General features: G+C 37.1%; 1 protein-coding gene across 1 annotated transcript in view; it reads left to right on the top strand.

The window, feature by feature from the left end:
- nell2a (neural EGFL like 2a) overlaps positions 1 to 12,269 on the top strand; it is a 164,713-nt gene that overhangs the window by 25,997 nt on the left and 126,447 nt on the right. The window contains exons 4-8 of the mRNA XM_033968522.2: positions 215 to 388; positions 2,216 to 2,312; positions 7,819 to 7,891; positions 8,803 to 8,885; positions 11,909 to 12,037. Of these exons, the coding sequence (XP_033824413.1) occupies positions 215 to 388; positions 2,216 to 2,312; positions 7,819 to 7,891; positions 8,803 to 8,885; positions 11,909 to 12,037 (556 nt within the window). The remainder of the gene's footprint in view (positions 1 to 214; positions 389 to 2,215; positions 2,313 to 7,818; positions 7,892 to 8,802; positions 8,886 to 11,908; positions 12,038 to 12,269) is intronic.

Below are 12,269 nucleotides of genomic sequence, written 5' to 3'. Positions count from 1 at the left end.
GAGCCTGTGCTGGAGCTTTAAAGTTATTAACCAATACGCTAAAAGGGCAAATATCAGCCTGACAGCCAGTAACCATCTGGTTTGCTGCAACTTATGAGTCTTGTATTATGATCCTTTTTGAAATGATACTTTTAGGTTTGCACTCCTGTGGCGAGTATGTAGTTGCATTAGCCTCTTGTCTGTGCTCATCCCTCATTGTCTCTATGCCGCTTAGGTTCCTGGAGCTGGAGAGCAGCGGTCAGCGCAGTGAGGTGCGTCTTCACTACAGGACCAGAGGACAGCAGCCACACACAGAGCTCTTCCCCTACAGCCTCGCAGACGACCAGTGGCACAAGCTCTCTATCGCCATCAGCGCCTCACATATCATACTGCACGTGGACTGCAACAGGTGACACTGGAGGCAACGCACAAGTGATATGAGGGTGTGGTGGATGAGTGGTTTTCTCTGAGGTTTCTCTAGGTTTGATCACAGTAGCGGCGTGCACAGTCACAGTGGATCAATATGGAAGTACCACCTATTTTGTATTTGAAAACTGCAAAGGGAAAGTGCTTTGTGCATTTGTGGAAGATAGATTTTCTCGCAACAGGATTTAACAAAAGTTAAATTTTTCAACTTGCTCTGCTGTTCTGACCAATCAGATTCAAATGTTCATCGTGACATTCCATCTTTTCCCGATCAGTTTCAGTGAGAGCCGCTCCAGATTGATGAGTAGAAACCAATTCAGAGTGATACCAATATCAATCTGGACAAAAAACACTAAAAGACATGCTCTACAGTGCAGCTGGTTGATTCTGCTTGGTCAGATGCAGCAGTACGGGCCTATCAGTGACTGTTTACATGCATAACTTAGCTTAAGAGTGTTCACTGAATAAAACATTGCACATCAACTGACCTTTGCTCAAATAAGGTCATAAGGAAGTTTATATCACATAGTATGTATACGGGTTACATTAGCATTCACATCACTGCAGCTTATTGGATTTTACTGCAGCTGCTGACACTGTTCAAAGAATTCATTAACATGTAATCAACTTTAGTCCCTTAGAAATCACCAAAAGTATTTAGAATTTCCTTCAGGCCCCCCCAGGTCAAGTGCAGCAGACGGTGATTCAGCTTATTAAATTAACTGCACCTGTATTAATTTCTATAGGTTAATTAAAATGTTCAGACTTTCTCTCATGGTGTGTTTGTCCGTCTAAAACAATCAACATAGAAATCACCAAATATATTTAGACTTTGTATTTTAAATGACAATTTTTGCAGTATATGTTGATTATGAAGGCTCCCCAAGTCAAATGCAGCAAATGGTGATTTTGAGCTTATAAACTTGCTCCTTCAAATATAATATGAGAAAATGAGATGGGGGTGGGTTCAGTTCAATCATATTTTCAATTAATTTGGTTATGTTCTTTTCCCTTTTTATAAAGATAACATGTGATTTATAATGATACCATTGTTATTATTTGTATCATTCTCATTATTGTAAACTGCCATTTTGGCCTCAACAATAATAATAATAAACTGCCTGGCCAAAAAAAAGTCATCACCACTGTGGCATTGTTTCGATTTCACTTCTGCAATGTCATAAGATTTATTTCCATCCAGTGTTGCATAAATTTTTCACCAAGATGTTGCATTGATGATGGTGGAGTCTGACGCTGCACAAAACCTTCTCCAGCACATCCCAAAGATTCTCAATGGGGTTAAGGTCTGGACTCTGTGGTGGACAATCCATGTGTGAAAATGATGTCTCATGCTCCCTGAATCCTGGCATTGTCGTCTTGGAATATGCCCGTGCCATCAGGGAAGAAAAAATCCATTGATGGAATAACCTGGTTATTCAGTATATTCAGGTGTCAGCTGACCTCATTCTTTGAGTACAGACTGTTGCTGAACCTAGACCTGACCAACTGCAGCAACCCCAACCTATTTGCTTAGTTAAATTAAAAAATGGTGACTTTTTTTTTGGCCAGGCAGTGTTATTCACAATGTCACAATATACAATATTATGTATTACTGCCATTATAAATGTTCACAATGGCACCACTGCTGTTAGCCTTTATAAACAGTTGCTTTTTACATTATTATAGTTATCTATCTCATAACAGCAGTAATAATTTCCAACCATTTCAAACATTTGACAAGAGGGAAACTATACAATCCTTCTGTCACACTTTACTTTTTAATGCTTGTTGTATATTGTTATTTTTACAGGATTTATGAGCGAGTGGTGGAAGCTCCTTATATGGACATACCTGAAGATGCAGCATTGTGGGTTGGACAAAGAAATTCTGCTCATGGCTTCTTCAAGGTAAACATGCTTTGAGCTGTTTTAATCGTACCTATGCCTTTTTACATTTGTAAATTCATACATCAACTCTCTCACTTTGTTTCCGCCACATATTAATCTGGCTTCGCTCTCATTCTGTGCTTATTTATTTTTATGGTTACATTTAATTGCATTTAGGAGGTGTATTGAAAAATGGGCTGTCAAGGAATCAATGCAAATTATATTAATCCATACTACATGAGTCAAATCACATAAATAAGGCAAAATCTGAATCTGAATCTGGTCTGAATGGTCTTGATCTTTATACACAACCACATAATAATGTTAAAGGCTTTTGTTTTCAGTTTGTTTTTTGTTTAAAATTAGATTCCATTGTGTAAAAAAGTTATTATTCTCACTGTGGTATTCAAATCAGTATTGCATATCAATCATTTTCCTTGGTATCAAAATTTAGTGTGAAATTTGGGAATTGTGTGACACTATAACAACACTGGAGATGTGCACAATTAAAATATCAAGTGTATAGTCTGTATTAAAAGTTGATTTAAAAGGCTGCAAAAAAACAACAAAAGTATGTCTCTGTTGCTGTTTAATCTTTCAGTTACATGTTTTCCTCTCCGGTGGTTAATTTTACAGTCAATTAAGGTTTTGTGCAATACTTGGACCTCAAACATAACATTTCACGAGTACGTTTTAGCTCGTATTCAGGACATCCACAATAATATCGAGTATCTGGTGATAAAAATCGAATTGTAATCTCATTCCTGTGACAATATGCTATAATATAAATATACTGACATTTAAATGAGTCCTGATCAATTCTAAATCATAATCTGGCGCCATAGAAATTGTAATGTTCCGTCGCATATCTCCCACCCCTCTCTACCTGTATTTCTCTTTGTCTTTATGCCTCCATGTTTTCCTATAGCTGTTTTTTTGTTTGTTTGCCCCTTATAGTCTGGAGCGTAGCCCAGTGCAATTATGTGTGAAAAACCCCACCAGGCTGATTGTAGACAAATCATTGCGTTGCCCCTGGACCGTGCTCATTAAGCTGGAGTCCATTGTATTGTCAGGGAGATGTATATCCCAGACAGGAATGTGGTCCTAAATGTCCCACCTGGGGCGGACATTGTGGTGTGGTGGCAGGATCACCGGACACTATAAAGCATCAGGATCAATATAGCCGTGTCTAGTGATTGTGTGGTAATGGATGTGTGCGCTAGCTGCAAGATTCCTCACAATTGAATGGCCAAAAAACACAAAGCTTGCAAATATTTAGCAATTATTGTGTTAGCTGGCAACAACAAAATGTACTCTGTGTGAGATTCAATTGTGTTGCTAAACCTGTAATTTAGACCTTTGCAAATTTTATTTCAGCCTTTTCAGTTTGTTAAATGTTAATGCTGCTGTTAAAAGTGAGCAAAATGTATTCCAATATTTATTTATTTATTTATTTTTATTTATTTATTCCAATAATTGACCCGAAATTGCATCTACATTATGTCCAAAATCAACTTCAACTTATGAACAAATTGTGATAAAAAAAATAAAATATTATTCAGAAATACTTTGATAAACATGCATCCTTTTGTAACTTGGTGTCGCCTTGACCTTTCTTCATGGAGTTTAATGCCATACGGTGGAACATTACAGACAAGCCATAACATCTCCATGAAGACAACCACATGTACGATCCCTCCACTGCCCAGAAAAGTTGCATAGTGTGTCTTTAATGCATCTCTCTCTGTCTCTATCTATATCTCTCTAACCCTCTCTGTATCTAGCTGTTTCGGTGCATCTCTTTCTATGTATCTCTCTATCTCTCCCTGTTCCTCCGTTCTCTTTCTCTATCGCTCTCCATCTTTGGCGCATCCTCCATCTATCCCTCGTTCTCAATCCCTCCTTCTCTCTCCCTCTTCACCCTGTATTACTCTTTGAAAGGCCCTGCACTTAAAAGCTCTCCGTTTCATTAGCACACATGCACTACCTCTGGCTGTATTTACGAGCCTGTCACTTGACGAGAAAATTACTAGTGCTGATACTAGGACTTGGGGTGTTACAACAACGCGCTTCAACATTCAATTAATTCAGCCACCTTGTTCATCAGGGAGTAAATACCGAGACGTTTATTTGCACAAAACACTCATTATAAGGAGAATTCATTGAAAGAAAATCTAGCTGTACCACGTGCTACACGGCGAGCCACGAGTTTCACTGTAACAAAGAAGAAATGTGTTACTGTTGATATTTAGTACTAAACTATCACATACAATCAACATTATTTTACGTATTGTTCCATGTTAAACACAATATTGATCCAAAAGGACTTACTCACAGAAATGGGTCAGATGTTGCCTGAGAGAGTCTGGTCACCGGTGGATCAGACTCTGAGGTCTAAGAGGTCTAAACCAGAACTTGTTTTCAAATGGGTGTGATTGACAGGTGGATTAGCCAATCAGGGACAGACATGGTTTGAAATAATAATAATAAAAGGAAAAAAATATCACAGGGGCTGAAAGAGATTGTGGGTTTCTGCAGAATCAATGATCGAAGCACTAAACTGTTCATCTGAGGGGACCTGATTTAAAACAAAAAATAAAATTGGACTAAACTAAAAAAAATAGGTCTGAACTAGAACCAAAACTGACCTAAAACTAAACCAGAACTAAACCAAAAAACTAAAACAGGTCTAAACCAGGACTAAACAAAAAAACTAAAACAGGTCTAAACCAGGACTAAACCAAAAAACTAAAACAGGTCTAAACCAGGACTAAACAAAAAAACTAAAACAGGTCTAAACCAGGACTAAACCAAAAAACTAAAACAGGTCTAAACCAGGACTAAACCAAAAAAAAAACAACTAAAACAGGTCTAAACCAGGACTAAACAAAAAACTAAAACAGGTCTAAACCAGGACTAAACAAAAAAACTAAAACAGGTCTAAACCAGGGCTAAACAAAAAACTAAGAGGTCTAAACCAGAACTAACCCAAAAAAAACTAAAACAGGTCTAAACCAGGACTAAACAAAAAAATTTAAGAGATCTGGACCAGGACTAAACCCAAAAAATAAAAAAGAGGTCTAGACCAGGACTAAACCAAAAATGTGATTTTATTTGTAACTCATAGGTGACCAGTGAGTTCCTTCGTTTCACATGTGTCACTGAAAAAACAGATCTGATTGGACGATCATGTTTGATCAGGACTGAGACGCAACAGAGGACGTGAGAACCAGACTGATATCAATCTGTATAACACAGAGGGATATCATTCTGGATTTGCCAAACCAGATTCATTGCCCTCCTGTAAAAACCTGCAGGCCTGATTCTTCTTCATAGTGACCTTTCACCTTCACCCGCAGCACATTTTCATTTACCTTCACTTTATTGCAACATTTTTGAACATTTGTGTGAGAAGGAGTGAGGAGAGAGTAAGTTTAGGCACCTGAGGTAAACAATGTTATCTGTCTAACTTTTTTGATAGAGAATCTGCCACCAGTGTATTTGTAGATGTTATTGCGTTGCCTGAAATGCTCCACAATCTGGCATTAAACTTGTATATCTCAATGTAGACATGTAGGTGACACAACCAGGCCAAGTTACAGATCAGATCTGTGGCGAGCACTGAGAATGCAAGCTTTTAATGTATTTCTAGCAGTAAAATAAATCCAAGTTTAATGTCGAGCTCTGAACCTGCAGCTGAAGTGACAGCATCTCCATGGAGACAAGCTGGTAGTGGACCCCTCATCAGAAATGTTACATAGTGCATCTTCAAGCACTGTAATATAAAAACCTGAAATCAGAACAGTATTTTATGTATTATTTATTTACTTGTCTGTATCCATATTATCTGACTTTCATATATAAAACACTCCAGCAGAACATCTCACAACACACATCTGGCAATAACAATCCTCCAATTTATATCAATATTTCCTGTCAACATCTCTGTTACTGCACATTTACTTCTGTCCATACAGGTTTGTTAAAAGTTCCATTATAGACGTCCTTAAACAACCCGAAAGACCCAGTGACAGAGCGCCGTCCAGAGCAGTAAATAAAGCAGATGAGACATTGCATTTTATGACTGCAAATAACCTATATTACCAAGTTTAATCGACGCCGCTGCTTTCTGCTTCAATTTGAGCACAGTGCCTGCAAAAGTCAGCACGTAATTTCCGTCGCATTTTAAAATCTATGGTCGGTAAATTGAAGTGGCAAGACAATTTAAAAACAATTTATCCTCCACTGCACCACTACGCCGCGTGTATGGCCAAGGAAATGCACTCAGGGGTCCAAATAGGTACAGTTCACACAAGTGGTTAAAAACAGGTCTGAACCAGGACCAAAGCAGAACTAAACCAAAAAAACTAAAACGGGTCTGAACCAGGACTAAATCATTATTACTTGTAAGAGCTAGAAGTGAGTTGGTGTTTTTGGCTAGTGTTTTTATGAAAATGAAAACCTTGCTGTTTGTTGTAAGGAAAGGGTCAGTACTCTAAACCACGGCTGCTTAACCTTTTTGACCTTGAGGCTTGACTTTTGCTGTAAAAAAGTAACCTGGGGCTCAATCTCATATTAAATGTATTATATTCTTCAGATTTCACGGCCTAAACTTCAACAAACGTGAGGTAAAAGGCTATCATTTGAGATTTATTAAGGTAAATAGAATCTGTATCTCCAGTTTATGCCTGTCAGGAGGAAATGCTGCCGTGAAATCCAGTTACAGACAAAACTCCTCCAGTGCAGCAAATGCTTTCACTATCACACTGCACCACAGGAACACGGCATATATTTCAAATGAATCCAAATAGCAATTTGAGCAGCAATTATTTAAATATCCTGTCTTTTGTTGAAAAATCTTTTAGTTTAGACCTCTACACACGTTTGGAAATATATTTGATTCTTGTAATAGTCTATCAGTTCATATTTCAGTCTCAAATGTTAATGCTCCTCTGAACAAAATCCTACTGTTTCTGTAAATCGAATCACGATCATAATCACAATACTCATCAGAAAAAGCACAATTCGATTTGTTTTCCTAACTTGTAAAGCCCTAGTCCTAAAAATTGTATGTGAGAGAGAGAAACAAAGTAACAAAGTTAAATCTGTATAAAATATAAAGTCTCTTTACAACTGATGAACCGATTATTACAAGAACTCTACATCTACTGAAGCACACAACCATAGGCTAAACACTTGTAACACAATCATAGGCTAAACACTTGTAACACAATCATAGGCTAAACACTTGTAACACAACCATAGGCTAAACACTTGTAACACAACCATAGGCTAAACACTTGTAACAACCACAGGCTGTACACTGGTAACTTAACAGGGTTGGTTTAATTTGTGTTATTTTTCTGACTACTTTTCTAGAAATAGAAAAGTGCATATAGTACATACAAAAGTACATATTTACATATTCTTTTTCAGAATATGTAAATATGTAGAAGATGCTGTAACATTTCCTCCAGCATAAACTCAAAAATAAATGAATCAAATGTTTTGTTTGTTTTTTCTTCAGGGAGTGATGCAGGACGTGGAGATCCTGGTGATGCCACAGGGTTACATCTCACAGTGCCCCGACCTCAACAGAAGTAAGACCATAAAATATAATACAAGACTAAACCAGGACTAACACTGGTCTAAACTGGACTTAACTGGGTATAAACAAGGACTCAGAGGCAAAGACTACAGCTGAACTAAACCAGCTAAGGTAGTAGTGATCATTATGTAACAGGATGCCAATGACCAGTCCTTGTTTCGTTTAGTGAGGCTTTTCTCCCACTCAGCCTAATATGAATGTGGGACACACATGGTGGACTGTCACTGACTTGTCTTCATGATATTGATTTGCTCAGATTAATCAGCTACGGGGTAATTAATGGATTTAAAACTTAAAATTCACCTGAAGTTTAAAATGATTGGTCTCATTGACCCTGAGAAAGCTTTCAAACTTTTATTTATGTTTTTGTTTTTTTCCCGAAAGTCTATGGAAAAAACGAAGGTGAACGGTACATTCATAACCAACGATTAAACTGTCTCTAAATATATTTATGATAAATGGTCACATTTTTATATGGAGCGTTTCCAGCTTCACTGAATTCACACACGCATACATACACCAGTAACATTCATGTGTAGGAGCTGGAATAGCACCGCCAACCTGTGGGTCAGTGGATCTGACCTCTTAACCAATGATATTTATGGTAGAGAGCAGGATTCACAAACGGGATCAGTGGGCAAATACTTTAACAACTGAGCTACCGCTGGATACCACTGAAAGAATCCTATCCCACTTATCCAAAGCATCTAAACAATTGAGCCATATTGTTTTCACAATATTGTCTCCACTGATTGCTTTCTATATTGGATCTGGCAGTTAAACACATGTAATTTAAATCCCTTTATATTTAGCTGGGTGGCTTATCTATAGCAGACAAAAACTGGCAGGCGGTCGCTTTTTCATTGCATTAAATTAAACCCTATCCTCTGTCTCGTGTTTCAGCTTGTCCCACCTGCAATGATTTCCACGGACTGGTGCAGAAAATCATGGAGCTGCAGGACATTCTGGCTAAAACGTCCAGCAAGGTAACGCAATGCAATAAACCAATGTGTCTACACTGTCAAAAACAATACAAGTTACAATGAGTTGGATTTAAAATTGTAATGTTAATTAGAGTACATAGTTAAAACGCATTGTCTTTATTTATTTATTCATTCAGTCATGCCCTTTCATTTGGTGGTATAGTTATCAGGGCTGCAGACTTTTCACCTTTCCCCGCAAATGGCCGTTTTGATCTCAAAATAAGTCATTCATGTCAATCATGTAGATCTGCAATAAAAATAAAATGATGTGGTTTATATCAGACACCATGCTCTCATTTGCTCACTGTGTGCTCCAGTGTGTGCTCTATGGCGCCCTCTCACTGCAGCGAGAGACAGTTACAGCTACAGGCTGAGTTCCCCCCGACCAACACTGACCCACCCCCGAGAGGATAAAGTTTAGACTGTGGGTTGTTCTGGAGTAAAAAGTAGAGATTTAAACATTGACCATATGTGACCATACCATATGTTCAAAGTCTTATCACACTTACGTAGGCTAAACGTACACTAGAAGAGTTTAAACAGTACAGTAGAATAGTAGTAAATGGCGTCTTGCTGGGTTTCAGATGTCATCACCGCATTATAAAGGCCAGTCATATGTCACACAGATGGCAGCAGCTCAAATGAATCATGATAAAATGTAAATTTATGCAGTAAATATAATGAGTTCTTGGGTTTAGTCATTAATAGATATGATCAGGTTCAACATTAGCTTTTGGATATTTCATGTCAATATACAGTGTAATTAAGTCAGAGAGTTTGACATCATCACAACTAAAAACACCCGTTCTCTTTGTTTATAGGTTTGCTCTGATAAAATCCAGCTCATTGTTAAACTAATGCCCAAACAGTGTGTGAGTCTCTAGTGAAGAGTCCATTTACTGTTATAACACTTTTATTTTTTATTAACTGAGAAGTAAAAACACAACAACATTTGCGCTACAAAGTATTAGTTCATTTACCTTCTGCTCTAGAGTGCAGAGAATTGTGTAGATATTGTTCCAAATGTCCCCCAGACCCTCTTTTTGTCTGTTATTGACACGTGTGTGTTAATATCAACTATATGTAAATTACAGACACACTCTCGAATGGGTGTTTTTTTTTTTTATTCACTTCTTTCAGCTAAAATTATTACTGCAGTAACTTGCAATTGCAATAATAGTCACAGGATTTTGAGCACAGTGGACGTTTGAGAGCAGTTTGCAGCCTGAGTTATTACAGTATTTTACATAGACATGAACAAAAATGAACCAAAGAGTCAAATTTGTCTCCTTTTAAATAATTTACTGCAGAAATGAAAAACTGTCATCATTTCTTCAATTCCTACCTTAGAATTTTTTGTTCCCATTTATTTTTAAGACAACCTATTAACCAATGGGGTGATAAATGATCACATATCACATCTGCTGATTTTGTTTTGATTATTTCAGGGAATTTAGTGTAAAATTCTAGGTTAGAGCAACTCAATATTGAGAAAAAGAAAAATGGCACTCACAATTTTTTGGGTTACAATTGAAAATATGATTTGAAATTCTAATTATTCATGTGCCGTCAAAAACGAACCCTTTAGCTGAAGAATGCACTTATTATAACATATTATTACTATTCATGTTTTAAAAGCCAAGATAAATGAGACAATAGAAGAGGCTTTGCTCCAGGTTTTAAGGGGCAGAACAAGTGCCCATATCAATTTCAACTGTTTTAATGAATTGTCTTTGCATTTTTACGCCGGTTTTGTAATTTACTGGAACAATAACTGTTATCAAGATTAAAATGCGATTAACTGCATTGACCTTTTTGATGTCCCATAACCATTTAATTGTAGAGGGGAGCTAAAGAGACTGTAATTCCAAGTCAATTTAACCCATGTAAGAGAGTGCGCATATAGATTTTGCAGTGTACATGCTCCTTATCTGAAATAGGATCAGTAATTACCAGTGTGGGGGATTGCTTACAACGACAGATTATGCTATAGCCTTTCTGTATCCACTCTTAAATGCCATTCAAATTCATGTCACGTTTGCAGATGTGTTAACAGTATCCACGCTTATTGTTTCAGTCTTTTTCTGCCCCATTGCACATGTAATGTGCAAGTGTGGTACTGCGCTTTTTTTGCGTCATTGGGATAGTAGTGATTTAGCATAGAAGGATGTGAATATGTGCGGGGTTAAAACAATCAATAATGCCAAACAGTGGGGTTATATGGTGCAAAGTGAGATTTTAGTTGTATGAAAATCACAGTAATTTATTTGTACTTAATTTTGAGATGTTTTGATACTTAATATTCAGTTATATGTATTTAATGTTAATATTTATTTATTTTTTATTTTTATTTTTTTTTTGGGGGGGGGGTATTTATTTTATCATAATTTATTTTCTTTATACCAATATGTAAACAAAATGATAAAACACAATTAATTAATCTAAAACAAATCAATAGAATTAATAATAGGCAATCAATAGAATTAATAATAGGCATAGGTCTTTTGCTTATTTCCATATTCTCATAGTATTCGGTCCAGCCCCTTGTGCCCCTTTTTGAGAAAATAGAAGTCTGATAATGGAATGACTGCATGACTGCCATCTGATATATAAGACTGTTGATATTCATGGTTTTCAGCTCTATGGTTTATTATACAACATTTGGAGGACGTTTTGGCACTTAAAATACATAATGTTTTGTTTTTATGTGTTAATCACTATGGTAACAGTGCTATTTTCTCAGCATTGTTAAAGGGCACATTCACACCACATCAGCATCAGGATAGGACTAAACCCTAAAGCCTAACCTGGACTAGAACAAGGACTTGGACTGGAACTGGACAAGTCTACAATAGAAACCAAACCACCAGAACCAAACCGGGACAAGAGTGAATACAGTCTTAAATATCTCCTGAACCACACTGAAACCTCACGTCTCCTCTTGTTGACTTGACTTTCATTGCTCTTTATATATCTTTCTTTCTTTTAATTGTTTTTTTATCCTGTTATTGTATTTTTATGAGCAGTTGTCCCGGGCGGAGGAGAAGATGAACGGATTGGACGGCTGTTACTGTGAGCGCACCTGCAGCGTGAAGGGCGTGGTCTACAGAGAAGACGAGAGCTGGACCGACGGATGTAGGAACTGCACATGCTCGGTAGGGTTTTAATATTTATTGCTGACACTTTTACTGTTACTACTACTACTTCTATTATTACTTCTACTGCTGCGACTACTATAACTACTACTGCTGTTACAAGGCTATACTATTACTACTACTACAAATACTACTGCGCGTGTCTGTGGGCTCTGTGTGAGTAATGCAGTACAAGAAAGTTATCCATCTTTAATACATGTGTGAAAAGGATCTGTGTGTTTGCCTGCCATAT

Source organism: Periophthalmus magnuspinnatus, chromosome 6 (genome assembly GCF_009829125.3).
Source record: "Periophthalmus magnuspinnatus isolate fPerMag1 chromosome 6, fPerMag1.2.pri, whole genome shotgun sequence".
Taxonomy (NCBI): domain Eukaryota; kingdom Metazoa; phylum Chordata; class Actinopteri; order Gobiiformes; family Gobiidae; genus Periophthalmus; species Periophthalmus magnuspinnatus.
The sequence above is the reverse complement of the archived record's forward strand: the minus strand, read 5'-3'. Positions and strand labels throughout refer to the sequence as shown.